We start from the raw sequence: 21003 nt of genomic DNA on the forward strand, positions 1-21003 counted from the left end.
GAATGCAAAAAGCTATCATAAGGCTGCAACTCAATACATAATGGATGCAGAGCGATGAGGTTTAGTTCAAGAATGGAGAAGTGCCAAGCCACCCAGACTGTGGAATAATTATTGGTTGCAGCCTTCTTAGAAGCTACTGACTAGGGATGCACGTAAATTTCGTTATCAGCCGAAAATGGCCTTGCCGAAAGAGAAATCACGCCGATAATGGTGCCGAAAATGGGTCCGGGCCTGGTGCCGCCCATTATGAGGGTGTCATCAGGGCCGATCATACTTTATTAGCCCTGAATGAACAAAGTGAGTGATCGCTCGGGTGTCTGTTCATCACTGAAGCATAGTAAACCGTGTTTACTATGCTTCAGTTTGTGAATGAGCAAGAAAGAAACCTCAGAACGCTTCCAATTCCCTCATCTGTGCACCCGAGGCTACAGAGAAAGAGACTGATAAATCTATGTCCTCAGTCACTTCTGGCTGAGGAGGGGGGGGGGGGGGAGAGACACTCTGTCGGGTAGGCTGAATGGGATCCTCGTGATTTGTAATAGCAGCCCTAAGTGCAGGAGAGGGGGGGTAACAATACCAAACTATCAACTCCTTGCTATAGCTGCAGTTCTTACCATGCAGACATATCACCAGCTCACCTGCCTTTTCCTGCCAGGCCCTCTGATAGAGGTTGTAGAACTCTCGGGCGATGGTGTCCGCCAGCTTCTCGCACCAGTTCTTAGAAGGACAGAAGATCAGGATGGCGTGACCTTCCCGTATCGTCTCGTAACACAGGCTGGCAATGTGATCCTCGTCACCCTGCAGGAAAAAAAAAAAAAAAAAAAAAAAAAAAGACATGACACATCAGGCAGAGAAATCTTCATATCTATAGATCTACAAAAATCTGTACCAAATGTAGCGTATATTCTGTCCTAAATTCAAAGATTGCGATAGTTTTTTTTTTCAGGATTTCAGTTTTTTTGTTACTGAGAAGATAAAAGTATATGAAGCTGCAGGCTCTCCTTAACCCTCCATACGACACCCAACCACCCCCTTTACGGCCTACCCTGCTCCAGCCTATCCTCCCCTTCCCCTCCAGGATGACCTTACTCCGCCATACTACAAGCACATCTCTGGACCACTCTCTTCCCTCTGTACTGCCCATCCTGCTCCAGGCTATCCTCCCCCTTCAACTCCAGGCTGTCCTTACTCCTCCATGCTACATTCCTGTAGTACGAGTGTATATCCAATTATTGATTTACAAGGAACTTGGCATTAGTTGTAGACATGTGCATTTCATTTCGTTCCGATTCGAAAATTCGGACGAATTTTCAGTATTGCGGACATTCGGATGCATCCGAATTACCAAATTACAATGCTAACGAATTCAACCGAATTCAGCCGAAATTCGACTCAATACCGGATTCGAAATGATTTCAACATGATTTGAAATGATTTCAACCGCATTTGAAAATATTTTGTGACCCGACTTTAGGGCCATGTATCTCGGGGTCACTTGGTGCTAGAAACTCCAAATTTGGATATGTTGTAGTACTATTGTGTATGTACCATATATACTCGAGTATAGGCCGACCCGAATATAAGCCGAGGCCCCCAATTTACCACAAAAAAACTGGGAAACTTATTGACTCGTGTATAAGCCGAGGGCGAGACATCCCTGTGTCCCGTCCCTGTGTCCCGTCCGTCCGTCGCTGTGCTGTGCTGTCCGTCCATCCCTGCCTACCTGTGCCAATCTGCAGCCTCTGTGTGCCACACTCTCCTCCTGGCAGACGGCGGCCATTCCTCTGTTCAAAAGCCACGCCTCCCTCTCTGTGATAGGCGGAACACTCAATTTCCCAGCAGTCAGTGTTCCGCCTATCACGGACATCCTCTCATCCTCGTCCATAGTATGAGAATGAGCGGATGTCCGTGATAGGCGGAACACTGACTGCTGGGAAATTGAGTGTTCCGCCTATCAGAGAGGGAGGCGCGGCTTTTGAATAGTAGAATGGCCGCCGTCTGTCTGCTCGACACGCTGATCGGGCAGGCAGACGGCGATGACTCGAGTATAAGCCGAGGGGGGCACTTTCAGCCTCAAAAAAAGAGGCTGAAAATCTCGGCTTATACTCGAGTATATACGGTATACCAAATTTGGGGTTTCGAGCTATAAGTGACGCCGAGATATGTGGCCCCAAAATCGGGTCGCAAAATGTCATTCTCTGCTGCAGAAAAGTGCTTGACATTTTGCGACCCGAATTTGGGGCCACGTTTCTCGGGATCACTTGGTGCTAGAAACTTCAAATTTGGTATGCAAACACAATAGTACTGGAGTTTCTAGCACCAAGTGACCCCGAGATACATGGCCCTAAAGTCGGGTCACAAAATATTTTCGAATGCGGTTGAAATAATGTCGAATCGTGTTGAAATCATTTTGAATCCGGTAGAAATATTTTCGAATTTGGTTGAAATATTTTCGAATGTGACTGACTTTTCGAATTCAGTAGAAAATGAAACGAAATTCGAAAACGAATTTAAGGAAGTTAACGAATATAACTAAACAAAATTAATGAATTAAAACAAAATGAAACTAAACAAATTTTTTTCCTTTTGCACATGTCTAATTAGTTATGTTATTACAGCAGAGTTCCACCGAAAAGTGGAACCTCCGCTCATTTGTCTCCTCTCCTCCTCCGGTGCCACAATTGGCACCTTTCCTTGGTATCTTGGTATCCTGTTACCATTTCCGGGAGTCTGGGCCGCGGCTTGTGACATCACTGCAGGGCTCCCTCCTCCTCCTCTCCCCGTCACCGGGCCAGTAGGAAAGAGGAGCAGGGCCTTGCGCATTGCGCAGTAGGGTTCCTGGCATGAAGCCATAAGGCTACAGTGCCGGGTACCCTTACCCGCAATGGCAGCGGCAGCACCCGACAGCTGATTGAAACATAAGCTGCGGTGCCGACATCGCTGGACTCCAGGACAGGTAAGTGTCCTATTATTAACCCCCCTGGCGGTATTCCCGTGTCTGGCTGGGGGTGGAAGTTTTATACCAAAAGCGGTAACCCCCGAGCCATACTCGGGACCGCATCGCTGAATCCAGGAGGAGATTACTTACCTTCTCCCTTGGATCCAGCGATGCCCCCCCCCCCCCCCCGTCCTCCGCTCGGTTCATCACGGAGCCGATCTCTGTTCCCTGCGAGCATTGTGACGCACGGGGACGGAGATCGGCGCCAAATTTAAAAAGTGAAACACACAGTATAATGTAATCTTACAGATTACATTGCTGTATGTATTTCACATCCCCTTTGTCCCTAGTGGTCTGCCCAGTGTCCTGCATGTAGTTTTATATAATAAAAACTGCTCTTTCTGCCTGGAAACTGGAGATTGTCCATAGCAACCAAAACTGTCACTTTACATCAAAAATGGTTTTAGACCAGCTAGAAAATGGCGATAATAAATTGGAATCACTCGCAGAATTGAGCGATAGTGATTTGTGGGGAGATCCGTCATCAAATACTGAAAAGTAATGACAGTGACAATTCTGCAACGGAGCAAATTTCAGTGTTTTTGATTTGATTATATTATTGAATAATTTTTATTATTGGTATAATTATTTATAGTTATTTATTATATTATAATTTATGATTTCATTTTTCAAACTTTATCATACCCGGGATGTCTGCTAGACTCTGGTTTGGACAGATTTAAGTGAGTTATTCCTAAGAATTACAGGACTACAATATAAAACGCCAAATTTTCATGCAAAATAATTGTACCGCTTTCAGCACCTAAAATCTGAAATAATCGTACCGCCAGGGAGGTTAAAAGCCAGCAGCTGCAGTATTTTTAGCTGCTGGCCTTTACATTTTTTTGTTTTGTTTTTTTTGGGCGGAACATCCCTGGAGGCATTTTTCAGGCACTTTTGGGCTAAAAATAGTGCCTGAAAAACACCTCCCCTGCAGCCCCAGTGTGAGAGCCTGAGCGCTTTCACACTGGAGCGGTGAGCTTGCAGGACAGAAAAAAAAAAAAAAAAAAAGTCCTGCAAGTAGCATCTTTGGGGAGGTGGAGAAGCGGTCTATACGCCGCTCCTGCACCGTCGCTGCCCATTGGAATTCATAGGCAGCGCTGCCAAAGCCCCATGAAAAGCGATTCGGCAACAGCGCTTTTAACCCTTTCTTCAGCCGCTAGCGGGGGGGGTTAAAAGCACCCTAGTAGCGGCCGAATAGCACCACTAAAACTACGGTAAATCGCCGATGGGTTTAGCGATTGCGGAGCGGCCGCAGTGTGAAAGGGCTCTTAGCAAAAAGGCCACATACAGTACACAAAAACACTGGTTAGACACACATTTATCCCTAAATATGTAGCAGAATACATATTGGCCTAAATTGATGAAGAAATTTGGATTTTTTTTTATTGGATAGTATTTTTTTACTTTCTGCTATAAAACCAATTTTTTATTTAATTTTATTTTTTCGAAATTTTCAACCTCATGTTTATAGTGCAAAAAATAAAATACGCAGAGGTGATCAAACACCACCAAAAGAAAGCTTGAAGTGAGTGCGAGCGAGTGCGAGGGCGAGAGAGAGCGAGTGCGAGGGCGAGCGAGAGGGCGAGCGAGAGGGCGAGCGAGAGGGCGAGCGAGAGGGCGAGCGAGAGGGAGAGCGAGAGGGCGAGCGAGAGGGCGCGAGAGGGAGCGCGAGGGAGCGCGAGGGAGCGCGAGGGAGAGCGAGGGAGCGCGAGGGAGAGCGAGGGAGAGCGAGGGAGCGCGAGGGAGAGCGAGGGAGCGCGAGGGAGAGCAAGGGAGCGCGAGGGAGAGCGAGGGCGAGGGAGAGCGAGGGCGAGGGAGAGCGAGGGCGAGGGAGAGCGAGGGCGAGGGCGAGGGAGAGGGAGAGCGAGGGCGAGGGAGAGCGAGGGCGAGGGCGAGGGCGAGGGAGAGCGAGGGCGAGAGAGAGGGAGAGCGAGGGCGAGAGAGAGGGAGAGCGAGGGCGAGAGAGAGGGAGAGCGAGAGAGAGGGAGCGAGAGGGAGAGCAAGGGCGAGAGAGAGGGAGCGAGAGGGAGAGCGAGGGCGAGAGAGAGAGGGAGCGAGAGGGAGAGAGAGCGAGAGAGAGAGAGAGAGAGAGAGAGAGGGAGCGAGAGGGAGAGAGAGAGAGAGGGAGAGAGAGCGAGAGGGAGCGAGAGGGAGGGAGAGAGAGAGAGAGGGAGCGAGAGGGAGCGAGAGGGAGCGAGAGGGAGCGAGAGGGAGCGAGAGGGAGCGAGAGGGAGCGAGAGGGAGCGAGCGTGTGAGAGAGTGCCATATCGCAAAAAATGGCCTGGGCAAGAAGGGGGGGTAAACCTTTCGGAGGGCAAGTGGGTAACCAAAAGTTAGGTAAATCTCTTATTACTATACTACTTGTGTCTTGTCTTAATCATTGTATTACATACACAAATCTGAAAGAGTAAACAAATGAACCTGTCAAATAAACGTAACAAGGAATTTAACCCAATTCCCATCTATAGACTGTCCATCCTCCCCCCCACCCCCCCCCCCCCCCCACCCCGTGCTCCAGACACCTCCTCTTACCTTCACCTGGATCAGGGGCTCAAACTCTCGCACGGGAGTCATGGCGGAATCAAACACAGTTCTGCCAATTTTAACGTGTTCCTTTAGCGGCACAGGCCGGAAATCGGTGTGATAGAGCTCTGCGTTGAGCCAGGAGGCCAGCAAGCCGAGGTTGGGTAGGGTGGCGCTCATCCCCACAATCTGAACCTCGTTCTGGGAGCCAACAGTGCTGCCATCTTTTTTCCTGCAATGTAGAACACAACATATAAAAAGTATAAACTTTATGAAACCAGACACACCAAAACCAAAGAACCCGAAAAAGCTAGAAGTGTCTCTCCTGACCAAAAAAAAGTCACATCTCAGTCCTCCAAAATCTAGTATCAGGGATCGACCGATATCGTTTTTTCGGTGCCAACACAATACCAACTTTTTGGCCACCTCTCTGGCCGATATAAGCGTTCATAATAGAGAATTAAAATTTGTGATGCAGCAAATTATGAAATCTTGAAATGCAGCGCACAATTCTCTTCTTCTTTAATTGAATAATAATGAAGCTGCTTTGCTGCTGATACTGATGGAGTTATTACAAACTAATTTTCAAAGGCTTGTTTTTTCTAGTGATAAAGAATATTATTATTGTGTTTTTTTTTTTTGGTTTTTTTTGGAGGTAATATTATCAAATATAATATTTTTAGGTTTTTATTTTATTTTATTTTTTTATTTCAATTTTTGTGGACAAGTTACCACAACACCATTATCCGGTAGTTTTTAAGATAAAAGATACAACTATGTTGGTGTCCGTTGTCAATTTTACGTTGTATTTTTTAAAATGTAACTGCCGACTCCCAAACTGTCATTTGAAGTAAAAAACACATAGCCGAGTATTATTCTCCACAATCTGTATATTGTGCATTAAAAAAAAAAAAAGAAAAAAAGGAAAACAAATAAAATTAGACATGCTATCTACCAATAGAACTTAACCAAAAAGTGCATTCTATGCATTCCAAAAATATAATAAAATCAAATTATTATTGTTCAATCAAAAATAAAATGAAAGCCTCATGCATGTGTCCTGCCTCTTAATATAGGGAGTCAGCAATGCCAAGAGTTGGTGAAAGTGAGGGGTCCACCATGCGGAGATAAATCCGAAAATCATCCGGATTATTCTCCTGGAGCTCCCGCAGCAAAAAGGCATATGACCTTAAATGGGGACCAATTAAGAAACCAATTTTTGGTCCAAGAACTCCTCCTCCTCCTGTTCCTGGACTGGACTTGGGTCAAAGCAATAACTCCAAGGCCAATAATAAATAACACGTTATCTCCTCCAGATTCCGCAACATGGCTGGTTGACGAACGGCTGTTCAGAAACGAACTGAAAAGCGCCAAATGAAAAGCGCGAATCAACACTCAAACTTCTACTAAAACGAAATTAGCAGAAGGAGCCCAAACGGTGGCGCTAAAGAGCTGAAACACCACGTAGTACATCACTACATTCGTTTTTGTTGGCCGACAATTCCTTGCCGTTTGTATGCAAGACAAAATCCAGGCACAAACCTTCGGACAAAAGTTTGAGGTTTTGTCTGGGAAAATCTGATCGTGTGTGCAAGGCTTTAGTCTTCCATTTTGCCAATCTTGCTTATTCGTTGGAGCCATTCAGAAATACTGGGGGGGGGGGGGTGCGCTTTCCTTCCAGTGAAGGGGTATGCACATCTTAGCTGAATCGATGGAGGTAGAGACTCAAGGACTTTCTGTAGTTTGATTGGGGTAGGGATGTGTGGTGGAGGAGAAAATGGCACCGGTGTATAATCTGGTACGCAAGTTATTTTGGTAATAAGGTGGTGTACTTCTTTCCAGAAGGGTTGTGCCAGCGGGCATTCCCACCACATGTGGAGAAGCAAGCCGTGTTACATCTCCAGCAGAGTGGTGAGACGTTAAGATATAGATCGTTGATATATTCATCCATGATTTCTGCAAAAAAGCCTTTGCTGAGACCCTATCATCTCCAATTGGGAAAAGAACTGGGGAGGCAGTTACATTATTTATCGGCGTATAACACGCACCCCAAGTTTAGGAGGGAATTTCAAGAATAAAAAAAAAAAAAAAAACTTTTTAAAACATTTAAATGCCCATCAATGCAGCCTTATCAGTGTCCATCTGAAGCCTTGTCATGCAGCCTTGTCCATCGTTGCAGCCTTGTCCCCTTGTCATTTTCAGGTTTTATTTTTAAAAATAGCGCCGCCGGGATGTCCTGTCCATCTAGGCGGCGCTTGGTAGTTCTCGCCCACCTTCGGCCCTTCTTGCCAGGCTTTCGGCCACCTTCGGCCCTTCTCGCCAGCTTTCGGCCACCGAGAAGAGCAGAAGGTGGCCGAAAGCCGACAAGAAGGGCCGAAGGTGGCTGAAAGCCGACGAGAAGAGCTGAAGGTGGCCGAAAGCCTCCAAGGAGGGCCGAAAGTTGCCAAGAAGGGCCGAAGGCAGCTGAAAACCGCCCAGAGGCTCCAAAATGGTAGAGGATCAGCGTATAACACGCATCCGTGATTTTTTTTAAGGGGAAAAAAGTGCGTGTTATACGCCGATAAATACGGTAGATCAGGAGGACTGGCAGATAATGACTATAGCCCTTTCCAAGGGTTTGAGAAATGTTCTTATATTAGAGAACGCCAATGAAGTGTTGTATAGGTGGTATTATACGTCGGCTAGATGTTATATCCTCCGAGTTGTGAGAGACACAAGACTCTGGTCTGGAACAACGAATGTTTATTTCAGTACTCACTGTACACTGCAACATGCATCTCAGGACAGTACATCTTATTAGGCTCCTTACATGTGCTCTAAGATGGCTACTATGCCCCTTGAACCTTGTCATCACTCCTGGGTGGAGCCAGCCTTAAAGTGACAGTACATGTGGAACCCTTCAGGTATAGCACTAGACTGGCTCGATTCATCCCCTTACTTTCCCCTCTGCTCTTGGGGATGTTCACAAAAAGGTTTTGCGACACATATTTGGTGGTCATGCCCGAAAGCATGCAGGTTATGGCTCAGAGTCTATACTAGTGTTAATTTTGTCGTCTAAAACATTTCAGTCGACTAAATGAATATTATTGTAGTTGACTAAAATACGACTAAAAACAACTGAAACAACTAAAACTACATTGAAATTTGACTTCAAAATTAACACTGGTCTGTAGTGCATGTTCATACCTGTAATAATAAATAACATATTCAATTTTTCACTCTAGCGGTATATAATGAGTTTGCAAATTGTAGAGAATTCTTAACTAATGCATTACAATTGAATTACACTCATTCGATTTTAGACGACTAAAATGAGTTTTAGTCGACTAATATAAACTGGAGATTTAGTCGACTAAAACAATTGCAGAAGACTAAAATTGGACTAAAACAAAAATGCCATTTTAGTCTTAAGACTAAAAAAACTAAATGGAAATTTGCTGCCAAAATTAACACTGGTCTGTACCCTTCTCCGTAACTCATTTCATGTTAAATCGCAAAACGGACCCCTATGAAGCCCTTCTTGGCAGGCCAATTGTTGGATTGCTTCACCCAGAACGGCAATTGGCTCTACATCTCTTTACTGCACCTAAACTAACCATTGTGAGGGTGTGGGAAAACCCCTGCGCTTAGCTTCAAGGCGGTCAAAAAAACGTATGAATGATGTCATGGTGAACAAGAAGTTGGCGGCCATCCTCTCGGTATACACAGGACAAAATTTCTTTGGCAACCGTGGATTATACAGTCGGGTCCATAAATATTGGGACAGTGACACAATTCTAATCTTTTTAGCTCTATAATACACCACCACAATGGATTTGTGCTTTAACTGCAGACTTCAGCTTTAATTTGAGGGTATTTACATCCAAATCTGGTGAACGGTGTAGGAATTACAACAGTTTGTATATGTGCCTCCCACTTTTTAGGGGCCAAAAGTAATGGGACAGATTAACAATCATCCATCAAACTTTCACTTTTTAAGCCCTTGTACACACGGGTTGGAGATTCCGACAAGCAAATCCGTCGGATTTTGTCCGAAACTGTTGTATACACACGGTCGGACAAAGTTGTCGGAAAATCCGACGTGATGACGTTATTTCGTTACGATGGGACTACGTTCACGCTAGTAGCCAATAGCTTTGGTGTAGGAATTTGATCTGAGCATGCGTGGCCCTTTGTCCGATCGGAATTCTCTACACATGATCGGAGTATGTCCGATCGGAGCATTTTGTCAGAAAATTTTACCAACAAGTTGGAAAAACAGTCCGATGGAGACCACACACAGTCGGAATATCCGACAAAACGGTCCGATCGGACACATTCCGTCAGAATCTCCGACCGCGTGTACAAGGGCTAGTACTTGGTTGCAAATCCTTTGCAGTCAATTACAGCCTGAAGTCTGGAACGCATAGACATCCCCAGACGCTGGGTCTCATCCCTGGTGATGCTCTGCCAGGCCTTTACTGCAACTGTCTTCAGTTCCTGCGTGTTCCTGGGGCATTTTCCCCTTCAGTTTTGTCTTCAGCAAGTGAAATGCATGCTCAATCGGATTCAGCTCAGGTGATCGACTTGGCCATTGCATAACATTCCACTTCTTTCCCTTAAAAAAAGCTCTTTGGTTGCTCTCGCAGTATGCTTCGGGTCATTGTCCATCTGCACTGTGAAGCGCCGTCCAATGCGTTCTGAAGCATTTTGCTGAATATGAGCAGATAATATTGCCCGAAACACTTCAGAATTCATCCTGATGCTTTTGTCAGCAGTCACATCATCAAATAAATACAAGAGAACCAGTTCCATTGGCAGCCATACATGCCCACGCCATGGCACTACCACCACCATGCTTCACTGATGTGGTGGTATGCTTTGGATAATGAGAAGTTCCTTTCCTTCTCCATACTCTTCTCTTCCCATCACTCTGGTACAAGTTGGATCTTGGTCTCATCTGTCCATAGGATGTTGTTCCAGAACTGCCCATAGGATGTTGTTCCAGAACTGCCCATAGGATGTTGTTCCAGAACTGCCCATAGGATGTTGTTCCAGAACTGTGAAGGCTTTTTAAGATGTTGTTTGGCAAGCTCTAATCTGGCCTTCCTGTTTTTGAGGCTCACCAATGGTTTACATCTTGTGGTGAACCCTCTGTATTCACTCTGGTGAAGTCTTCTTTTGATTGTTGACTTTGACACACATACACCTACCTCCTGGAGAGTGTTCTCGATCTGGCCAACTGTTGTGAAGGGCGTTTTCTTCACAACACTTTTCTGTGGTCTTCCCGGGTCTTTTGGTGTTGCTGAGCTCACCGGTGCGTTCTCTCTTTTTAAAGATGTTCCAAACAGTTGATTTGGCCACACCTAATGTTTTTGCTATCTCTCTGGTGGGTTTGTTTTGTTTTTTTTCAGCCTAATGATGGCTTGCTTCACGGATAGTGACAGCTCTTTGGATCTCATATTGAGAGTTGACAGCAACAGCTTCCAAATGCAAATAGCACCCTTCAAATGAACTCTGGACCTTTTATCTGCTCCTTGTAAATGGGATAATGAGGGAATAAAACACACACCTGGCCATGGAACAGCTGAGCAGCCAATTGTCCCATTACTTTTGGTCCTTTAAAAAGTGGGAGGCACATATACAAACTGTTGTAATTCCTACACCGTTCACCTGATTTGGATGTAAATACCCTCAAATTCAACTCAAAGCACACCTTGTTCATTTCAAATCCATTGTGGTGGTGTATAGAGCCAAAAAGAGTAGAATTGTGTCAATGTCCCAATATTTATGGACCTGACTGTATATACCCAGCAGTCTCCGTTTGAAAGTACGCGTCTCTTGATTTAACCTTCCTTTGGTGCACACCCTGTGGACTCTCCTCTTTTTTTTTTTTCACCTCTTTCTCTTTTCTTTTATCAGGTTTCCCTCCCTTTTTCCATTCTTTCTTTTTTTTCTGTCCGTTATGCCTTAAATTCATATGTCTATCAGGCCGCCAGGTTTTTTCCTGGTTCAGATGGTTATATTGATTACATTTTGCTCTTCTATATTACTCAGGTTGAATATAAATTAATGCTTAAAAAAAAAAAAAAAAAAAAAAAAAAAAAAAAAATTCATCCTTAGGGGCTTCCCCTCCCACCCTTATAAAGGAAGAAAGAGTGGGAGGGAGTATTGGTGAGAAAAGATCAGGCATATCCGGAGATGGGCTTCAAATACTTACAGGGCCGCTCTTTTCTGGGCGACGTATCGGACCTTGGTGAGGAGAAGTTCCAGCAAATAACCGCGGTGCGAGTCTCCTAACATGTGCAACTCATCCACCACCATCATCCCTGAGCAAGAGAAGAGACATAGATGAAGTCACATGACAAAAACAGACTGCACCCAACCCCCCCACCCCCCAAACCTGAGCTCCTCTGGCTGTGGAAGAATGACCAGACGACACACTTTGACTTGTAGTTCCACATAACAAAGAATGTATAGGCCTCGTTCACACAGGGCATACTGCAGTGTATGCTTGTCCAAGGACTGCGCTAACCCGCACTGCTGTTCCGTGCATCCCCTTACACAGGGCTGTCTTTAATATTGATTGGACCCTGGGCAAAAATTTTCTTGGGCCTCCCCCCCCCCCCCCCATGCAATTTCACTCTCCACCTGCTCTGAGACATACAATAAATAGCAACTAGACCAGTGATGGTGACCCCCAGATGTTTTGGAACTACATTTCCCATGATGCTCCACTACACTGCAGAGTGCCAGAGCATCATGGGAAATGTAGTTCCAAACCATCTGGGGTGCCAAGGTTCACCATCACTGAACTAGACTTAAAATCAGTTTACTGTATCAGATCAGGCAGCAATTGCGATTGGTTGCTAGTGGTTATAGCATATCATTACTGCTTAATGACTGGTTGCTAGAGGTTACAGCACATATTGCAGTTAACCGATTAGTTGCTAGAGGTTACAGCACATGATTTCTGCAATGACACGGCTCAGGGCAGCTGCCCCTTTTGCCCTGCCTTAAAAAGACGGCCCTGCCCTTACAGGCAGTCCTATATGCACATCAATTGGGATGCAGCGGCTGCATGGACACAGCGGCTGCTCCCAATTTGTCATCTGTGTGGGTGCACGGCCTCCGAATGCAGAGTGTGTGTTCAGGGGCAAGTGCACCCGCACCAATGTCAAAATTTGGAGAAGCGTCCAATGCAAACACTGTATCTAGGGCTGAAAGAACTAATTGATTAAATCGACAACTAAATCCATTATGAAATTAATCGATTACTATTTTCATAATCGATCGTCCAGTCACATAATGGGGTTAAAAAAATAAAATGAGCCCTTTATAGTACAAAAAGAGCAAATAATCGCTAGTGTAAATATTACTTAAATTAACCCCTTATAGTAGTGATTATCTGCTTTTTTCTACTATAAAGGGCTGATTTTTTATTTTTTTTAACCCCATTATGTTACTGGCCGATTAAAGGGCCAGGGACTTTTAACGCCAAATGGTGCTTTATTGGTTCTAGGGCTGAAACAACTAATCGATTAATCGGCAATTAATCGATTACTATTTTCAGAATCGATTAATCGGCCAGTAACTTAAAGGGGGTTAACAAAAAATAAAAATAAAAAAAATAAAAAAACGAGCCCTTTATAGTACAAAAATATAATCACTACTGCAATTATTACTTTCACAGTTCTACAGTAAAAAAAAAAAAAAAAAAAAATAAAAAAAAAAAAATGAACCCCTTCCAGTAGTGATTATCTGCTTTTTTTGTACTATAAAGGGCTAATTTTAGTCTTTTTAACCCCATTATGCTACTAAACGTCTTAGGCCTGGTTCACATCTGTTTATTGGTGCTTTTTGCAGAAACGCACTACAGTTCATTTACATGGTTTCCTATGGGACACGTTCATATTTGTGCTTTTTTTCCAGCCGCTGCGGGAAAAAAAAGTGTCAAGGACTTTTAAAAACGCAAAATGGTGCTTTTTTTGGTTCAATATACTTCAATGGAGAAGCTGCAGAAAAGAATGTAATGCGTTTTTTGCAGCAATTTGTGTTTTTTTAATCTGTCCAAAAAAAATGCAAAAAATAATGCAAATTGCAGTAAAATATGCAGTAAAATCACGTGCGCAAAAAATCACAACACACAGCAAAAAGCACTGCAGAAACAGATCAAAAGCAAACTGCATAGGTGCATACCGAGCCTTATGCTGGCCACACGGATCAATTTTCAGAGGAAAAATATTTGTACATTCGCTGAATGAAAGAATTTTGTTTGAAATTTTCACTTCATTTCTGAACAAAAACCACATATACTGTCTGAAAATTCCTTTGATCAGGAAGTTTTCTATTTCCAAATTTTCCCGTCACTGTGGTTGAAAATGAATGTCAATTTGACTATTTTTTTATTTTATTTTTATTTTTTTTAAGGGTATTAACCGATTAATCGAAACAATAAATCGGCCAACTAATCGATTATGAAAATAATCGTTAGTTGCAGCCCTAATTGGTTCAATATACTTCAATGGAGAAACTGCAGAAAAGCATGTAATGAGTTTTTGCAACAATTTGTGTTTTTTAATCTGCCCAAAAAAAAAAAAAAAAAAAAAACGCAAATTGCAGTAAAATCACGTGAGCAAAAATCAAAAACGCACAGCAAAAATCAAAAACGCACAGCAAAAATCAAAAACGCACAGCAAAAAGCACTGCAGAAACAGATCAAAAGCAAACTGCATAGGTGCGTAACGAGCCTTATGTTGGTCACACAGATCAATTTTCAGATGAGAATATTCAGACGGAAAATCTTTGTACATTCGCTGAATGAAAGAATTTTGTTTGAAAATTTCACTTGTTTTTAACATTCTGTTTTTAAAATGAATGTCATTTCTGAACGAAAACCACATCATCCGCTGTCTGAAAATTCCTTTGACTAAGAAGTTTTCTATTTCCAAATTTTCCTGTCGCTGTGGTTGAAAATGACCATCAATTTGACCCATTTTTTTTTTTTTTTTAAAAAGGTTATTAACCGATTAATCAAAACAATAAATCAGCCAACTAATCGGTTATGAAAATAATCGTTAGTTGCAGCCCTAGCTGCATCCCAACTGATATGAATGGGACTACCTGCACGGGGGATGCTCAGAAAAGCGGTGTCCTTGCACGGGTGTGCCCCATGTAAACAAGGCCTTAAAGTATAAGTAAAAGGCAACGTTTTTTTTTCTTAGTGTTGGATGGAGTGGGGGAGGGATTGGAACCCCAGTCAGGTTTTTATTGCGGTCTGTGGCCTCATTAGGGAGCTTCATCCTCTCCATTTGTCTTGTTAACCCATCATCATTGAAAGTACATTCTGGGTTGTCCCCAGAAAAGTAAGAGAGTGTGGAAGTCTTCCAATGGGGACACCACTTTTGGTGACCTGGGGGGGGGGGGGGGTTCCCCGAGGAATACCATTAAAAAGGAGAAGTATAGCCAAAACGCGTTTGGCTGGACGACTTCTGTGGATCACAGGAATGCAATTCGTTTTGCACTCCCGTGACCCGTTTTCAGCAGAGGGTGGCGTGAAGTCCGCTCTCTGCTGACGTCAGGGATGTCAGTCCAGGCACCGCGTCATCCCGACAATAAAGTCTGGATCCTCCAGGTGCCTGCATTGACACCCAGCTCAGTCTGTTCTGGAATGGAACAAATAATAAAAAGGTTTTATTATTATTATTAGATCGTTACGTTCCATTTGTTTAGATGTGGCATTCATTATTTCAGATAATTCGTAACTTTGGATAAATACGTACTTGTTATGTTCACTAACAGCCAAATTTGAAAGGAAATTCCAATACTTATAATATTTATTAATAGCTAGTTATTTCAGATTTTGGGGTTTTTGAATTTTCTGATTTTCAGTCTTTTGAATTTTCATTCTTATTCTTGGATTTTCAAAATGTATGAAGTTTCAAATATTTGAACTTCCAAACTGTTCCAAATTTCCGAAATCTTTGAATTTTCGGAATTAACGAAATTTGTCAAAATTCGTTTGAAAAACTAAACGAATTGCACGTGTCTAATTTCTACCGGTGACATCATTAGATCTCATAGAAATACTCATGTCAGGAGGAGGATCTGTGCAGCTGCGTCATGTAATTTTCTCCTGTTGTCTGGGACTACATGTCCCATAGTTCCTGGGTATTGGCCCAATACAAAGAAACTGCAAGCAGATTTGGCCAAATTTTTTTTGCTGTGGGTGGCCCTATCGGCTCGAGGAACTTCAAAAAGGATCTGAAGGAGACCGGTGGAAAATTGTTGGTCAGACAGTGACTGATGACTGGTTTGGCTGCAGCTTACACTTTATCACACAGACAGTAATTAGTGGATGGGGGGGGGGTGACAAATGGTGTCAGGTTCACTGGCAGGACCATACAAAAGGACAGCTGTATAAAACATTTCTCTCTGGCCTCACTCAGGCCCAACGTACCTAACAAGTCGATCCTGTTCTCTTCTATCAGCCGGTTCACCAGGCCATTGGCTTTCTCGATGGTGCAGACGGCGACGTCCAGAGACGAGAAACCGCAGGCAGGGGAGGAGCTTCCCATGTACCCTCCCACCTGCACCCCGACCTCCTGGAACAGGCTCTGAAATGCAGGAGGGATATTAAGAGAACTGCAATCAAAAACGTAAAAAAAAAAAAAACAATGTTCAGTTGATACCGATAAAAGCTACTAAGAAATAGTACGAGGGGGCGCCGGCTGGCAACAGGCCTTATAAGCGATCTCGCCTTGCTGGGCTGCCAGCTATTAGATGAATAAGATTATATTTCAGTTGTAATGGAAATGTTAGATTTTACTTTGGAAATTTTATTGACCTGACTCTGACCGTTGGAGACGTTAATAAAGATTATATTTGAATAATTAAAAAGAAAAAAAAAAAAAAAAACACAGCTTCATTTCTCAATTATTTGAAGTAAACCCCTCAACTCAGGGGATCGCCAAACTTTCTAAAAAAAAAGGGACAAACTCGCTATTCTTCAGACGGGCCGGACTACGGCCAGGGGGGAAAAGGAAAATGCCTCACACGATCTTATGAAAAAAAAAAAAAAATAGTTTTCAAAGCGATCTTACAATAACCTGAATTTTTGTGACTTTAGTAAACTCTTCAATTTCGACCTGAGAATAGTATGCAAAAGAATAAAATAAACGATCATTTGTCCGATAATAATTGTATGGACCAGGCATTAGGCTTGGTGGTCAGTGAAAGTACAAAAATTACATAGCACCTCTGTTCAATAGGGAGCTATAACGCACCTGACGGTCGGAGCTCGGCGGGAGGAATAGCGCCCCCCCCATCAGAATAGCGGCCCCTAATGTTCGGGGCTCGGCGGGGGAATAGCGCCCCCAATTGGTCGGGGCTCGTGGGAGGAATAGCGCCCCCCATATCGGTCGGGGCTCGTGGGAGGAATAGCGCCCCCCATATCGGTCGGGGCTCGTGGGAGGAATAGCGCCCCCCATATCGGTCGGGGCTCGTGGGAGGAATAGCGCCCCCCATATCGGTCGGGGCTCGTGGGAGGAATAGCGCCCCCCATATCGGTCGGGGCTCGTGGGAGGAATAGCGCCCCCCATATCGGTCGGGGCTCGTGGGAGGAATAGCGCCCCCCATATCGGTCGGGGCTCGTGGGAGGAATAGCGCCCCCCATATCGGTCGGGGCTCGTGGGAGGAATAGCGCCCCCCATATCGGTCGGGGCTCGTGGGAGGAATAGCGCCCCCCATATCGGTCGGGGCTCGTGGGAGGAATAGCGCCCCCCATATCGGTCGGGGCTCGTGGGAGGAATAGCGCCCCCCATATCGGTCGGGGCTCGTGGGAGGAATAGCGCCCCCCATATCGGTCGGGGCTCGTGGGAGGAATAGCGCCCCCCATATCGGTCGGGGCTCGTGGGAGGAATAGCGCCCCCCATATCGGTCGGGGCTCGTGGGAGGAATAGCGCCCCCCATATCGGTCGGGGCTCGTGGGAGGAATAGCGCCCCCCATATCGGTCTGGGCTCGTGGGAGGAATAGCGCCCCCCATATCGGTCTGGGCTCGGCGGGAGGAATAGCGCCCCCCATATCGGTCGGGGCTCGGCGGGAGGAATAGCGCCCCCCATATCGGTCGGGGCTCGGCGGGAGGAATAGCGCCCCCCATATCGGTCGGGGCTCGGCGGGAGGAATAGCGCCCCCCATATCGGTCGGGGCTCGGCGGGAGGAATAGCGCCCCCCATATCGGTCGGGGCTCGGCGGGAGGAATAGCGCCCCCCATATCGGTCGGGGCTCGTGGGAGGAATAGCGCCCCCCATATCGGTCGGGGCTCGGCGGGAGGAATAGCGCCCCCCATATCGGTCGGGGCTCGGCGGGAGGAATAGAGCCCCCCTCCCATATCGGTCGGGGCTCGGCGGGAGGAATAGCGCCCCCCCCCCCCAATATCGGTCGGGGCTCGGCGGGAGGAATAGCGCTCCCTCCCGCCAAGCCCCGACCGATATGGGGGAGCGCTATTCCTCCCGCCGAGCCCCGACCGATATTGGGGGGGGGGCGCTATTCCTCCCGCCGAGCCCCGACCGATATGGGAGGGGGGCTCTATTCCTCCCGCCGAGCCCTGACCAATGGGGGGCGGCTCTATTCCTCCCGCCGAGCCCCGACCGATATGGGGAATAGAGCCGCCCCCCATTGGTCAGGGCTCAGTGGGAGGAATAGCTCCCCCCCCCCGATCTGTCAGGGCTCGGCAGGAGGAATATCACCCCCCCCCATTGGACGGGCTCGGTGGGAGGAATAGCGCCCCCCGCACCGGTCGGGGCTCGCGGGAGGAATAGCCCCCCCCATATCGGTCAGGGCTCGGCGGGAGGAATAGCGCCCACCCATATCGGTCGGGGCTCGGCGGAAGAAATAGAGCCGCCCCCCGTTGGTCAGGGCTCAGTGGGAGGAATAGCCCCCCCATCTGTCAGGGCTCGGCAGGAGGAATAGCACCCCCCCTTCCCCCATCAGTCGGGGCTCGGCAGGAGGAATAGCGCCCCCCCCCCTCCCCCCCCCCTCCCCCATCGGTCGGGGCTCGGCAGGAGGAATAGCCCCCCCCCTTCCCCCATCGGTCGGGGCTCGGCAGGAGGAATAGCGCCCCTGTCGGTTGGGAGAAATAGTGTCCGAAGGACTGGATAAAGGCAGGCAAAGGGCCACAGATGTGGTTTACCTGCGGGTCGCAGTAACGCATATCCAAAATACTGTATTGGAAGAGAGCAGAATAGCTTGTCTTATGAGAAATATATATATATATATTAATATTACACACACACACACACACACACACACTTCTTAAATATAACCACCGGCCTTCCCTTCACACACACACACTTGTACAGGTGTACCGGCTCCTCTCCTGGACTGAGACGGCTTCCTCCGATTTCACTGCAGATTAAATGTGATCTATAGTATAGCATCAGGAAAGTAACGGACTTGGTGAATGGAGCCTGCCGTCAGACATGAGGAGTCACCTGTAAGTAATAGGTTTTCTCTTTGGCTACAGAGACGAAGGGGAGGATGAATAAAGCTTTCTTCCGGGTCTCCAGAACTCTCTTTAGGATCAGCAGTTCGGCCACCAGAGTCTTTCCGGCACTTGTGGGAGCTGAAGAGAGAGAGAGAAGAGAAATCATTGGAAGGATATAGATAGATAGATAGATAGATATACAGATAGATATACTGATATAGATAGATATTGAAATTGAAGGTGGTGTGCCTGCACAAGGAAAGCAACGATCTTCTATGCCCCCCTGCTGCGTTCAATGGTCCCTCCCAATGACCATGCGAGTCCCTACAGGACATAGAAGTAAGCAGGAGCAACCACTGAGCACTGCAGGGGAGCACAGGAGATGAAGGATTAGATTCTCCATCAGGTTTATCAACAGGGAAGTAACCAGCAATAAGGTTTCCAACGCTCCTCCTGTCCCTTACTGAAAAATAAATTGCAATGTCTGTATAGCAGTTGGAGGAATTTGCTCTCACTTCCTGTCCTAGTGACCACACAGGAAGCAAGGGGGAATCTCCACAATGCGCACCCAGAGGTGTAATTATCCGAGCTACTGACCTTGCTCTTGGCCATCTCACTCTGTACACTACGTTGTACGCGACATGCTTTGGCCCACCCCACTCTGTACGTGACATGCTTCGGCCCACCTCACTCTGCACACTGTGCTGTATGTGACATGCTTCGGCCCACCTCACTCTGCACACTGTGTTGTATGTGACATGCTTTGGGTCACCCCACTCTGTACACTGTGCTGTATCTGACACATTTCAGACTGCAGCATTGCATACGCCGTGTTATACATGACATACTCTGGGCTGTCCCACTCTGTACATATGTTCCCGGCATTACCACTGCCTACACTGTACTGTCTGTGACATATCCCCGGGTGTACCATAACATACACTGGGTTGTAGAAGCCATAACCCAGAGTGCCCTATTCTGTATACTAAGCAGGACGTTACATACACACACTACTTCACTGTGAATGCTGTGCTGTAAGTTATATAAACTCCATACTGTTGATTGCAATTTTATTGTACAATTAGAGCGTCCAAATTTAAAGAAAAAAAAAGTCATCCTTTAATTCATTAATCCTAAATTGTCAACTTAATTTTATTGTAATTACATTTTTTTATTTTTTATTTCATTTTATTGCACCTCTAGGACTTCCAAATTCCATCGCTTTTCAATTAAAATACATTATTTCATCTTTTAATCCTAATCGTAAACTTGTCGATCTGTTTTCTCCTGCCGATTGTGATGTACGGGACAAACCATCGCCTTGTATATGATGATGATAATAATAATAATAATAAAAGTACTGATGGATAGCGAGGTGGGTATGGATCACATGTGGGAACACCAGATATGCAGACTGAACACCATGGCGGCACTCACCAGAATACACCAGATTCTTCCCGGAGAGAACCTGTCCCAACATCAGGCACTCCGCCTGCCACTCAAACATCTGCACCACCCCCAGATGGCCATACTTCTCCAGGACGGCCCCCGGAAGACCCCAACTGGCCAGCAGCAGCTTGTCTGCCAGATCCTCCGGGAGGGCCATATGGACGCTGTGACCTGAGGAGAGAGAGAGAGATCTGCCATTATCACCTCCAACAAACAAATACAAGGATCGACTCCTCCCTCCGACCTTCCCCTTCACTCTTGTACAGCTGTACCGACTCCTCTCTTGGACTGAAACGTCTTCCTCGGATTTCACCGCACACTGTGAGCTTTTCACAATGCATTTTGCCTTTTATTGCGGCGGGACTATGCCCATAAAACAAGGCCTAACGACAGATGCAAGGTATGAGATGTTTCACTTCTGTCATCATTTAACCACTTCAAGTCTGCAATAAGTATTTATATATTATACATACACACACTAAAATAAATATATATATATATATATATATATATATATATATATATATATTTATTTTTTATTTTTTTGCAGAGACCCTAGAGAATAAA

At 45.7% G+C, this 21003-nt stretch overlaps 1 protein-coding gene across 1 annotated transcript in view; it reads right to left on the minus strand.

The window, feature by feature from the left end:
- Nucleotides 1-21003, minus strand: part of POLQ (DNA polymerase theta) — a 125309-nt gene that overhangs the window by 87795 nt on the left and 16511 nt on the right. Inside the window, exons 3-8 of the mRNA XM_077479376.1 lie at nt 20425-20607; nt 18995-19125; nt 15963-16119; nt 11724-11832; nt 5534-5756; nt 499-798 (exon numbers count right to left, since the gene is read on the minus strand). Of these exons, the coding sequence (XP_077335502.1) occupies nt 499-798; nt 5534-5756; nt 11724-11832; nt 15963-16119; nt 18995-19125; nt 20425-20607 (1103 nt within the window). The remainder of the gene's footprint in view (nt 1-498; nt 799-5533; nt 5757-11723; nt 11833-15962; nt 16120-18994; nt 19126-20424; nt 20608-21003) is intronic.

This window comes from Lithobates pipiens, unplaced genomic scaffold (assembly GCF_037356315.1).
Source record: "Lithobates pipiens isolate NorthernLeopardFrog02 unplaced genomic scaffold, aLitPip1_a1.2 Scaffold_16, whole genome shotgun sequence".
Lineage (NCBI taxonomy): Eukaryota > Metazoa > Chordata > Amphibia > Anura > Ranidae > Lithobates > Lithobates pipiens.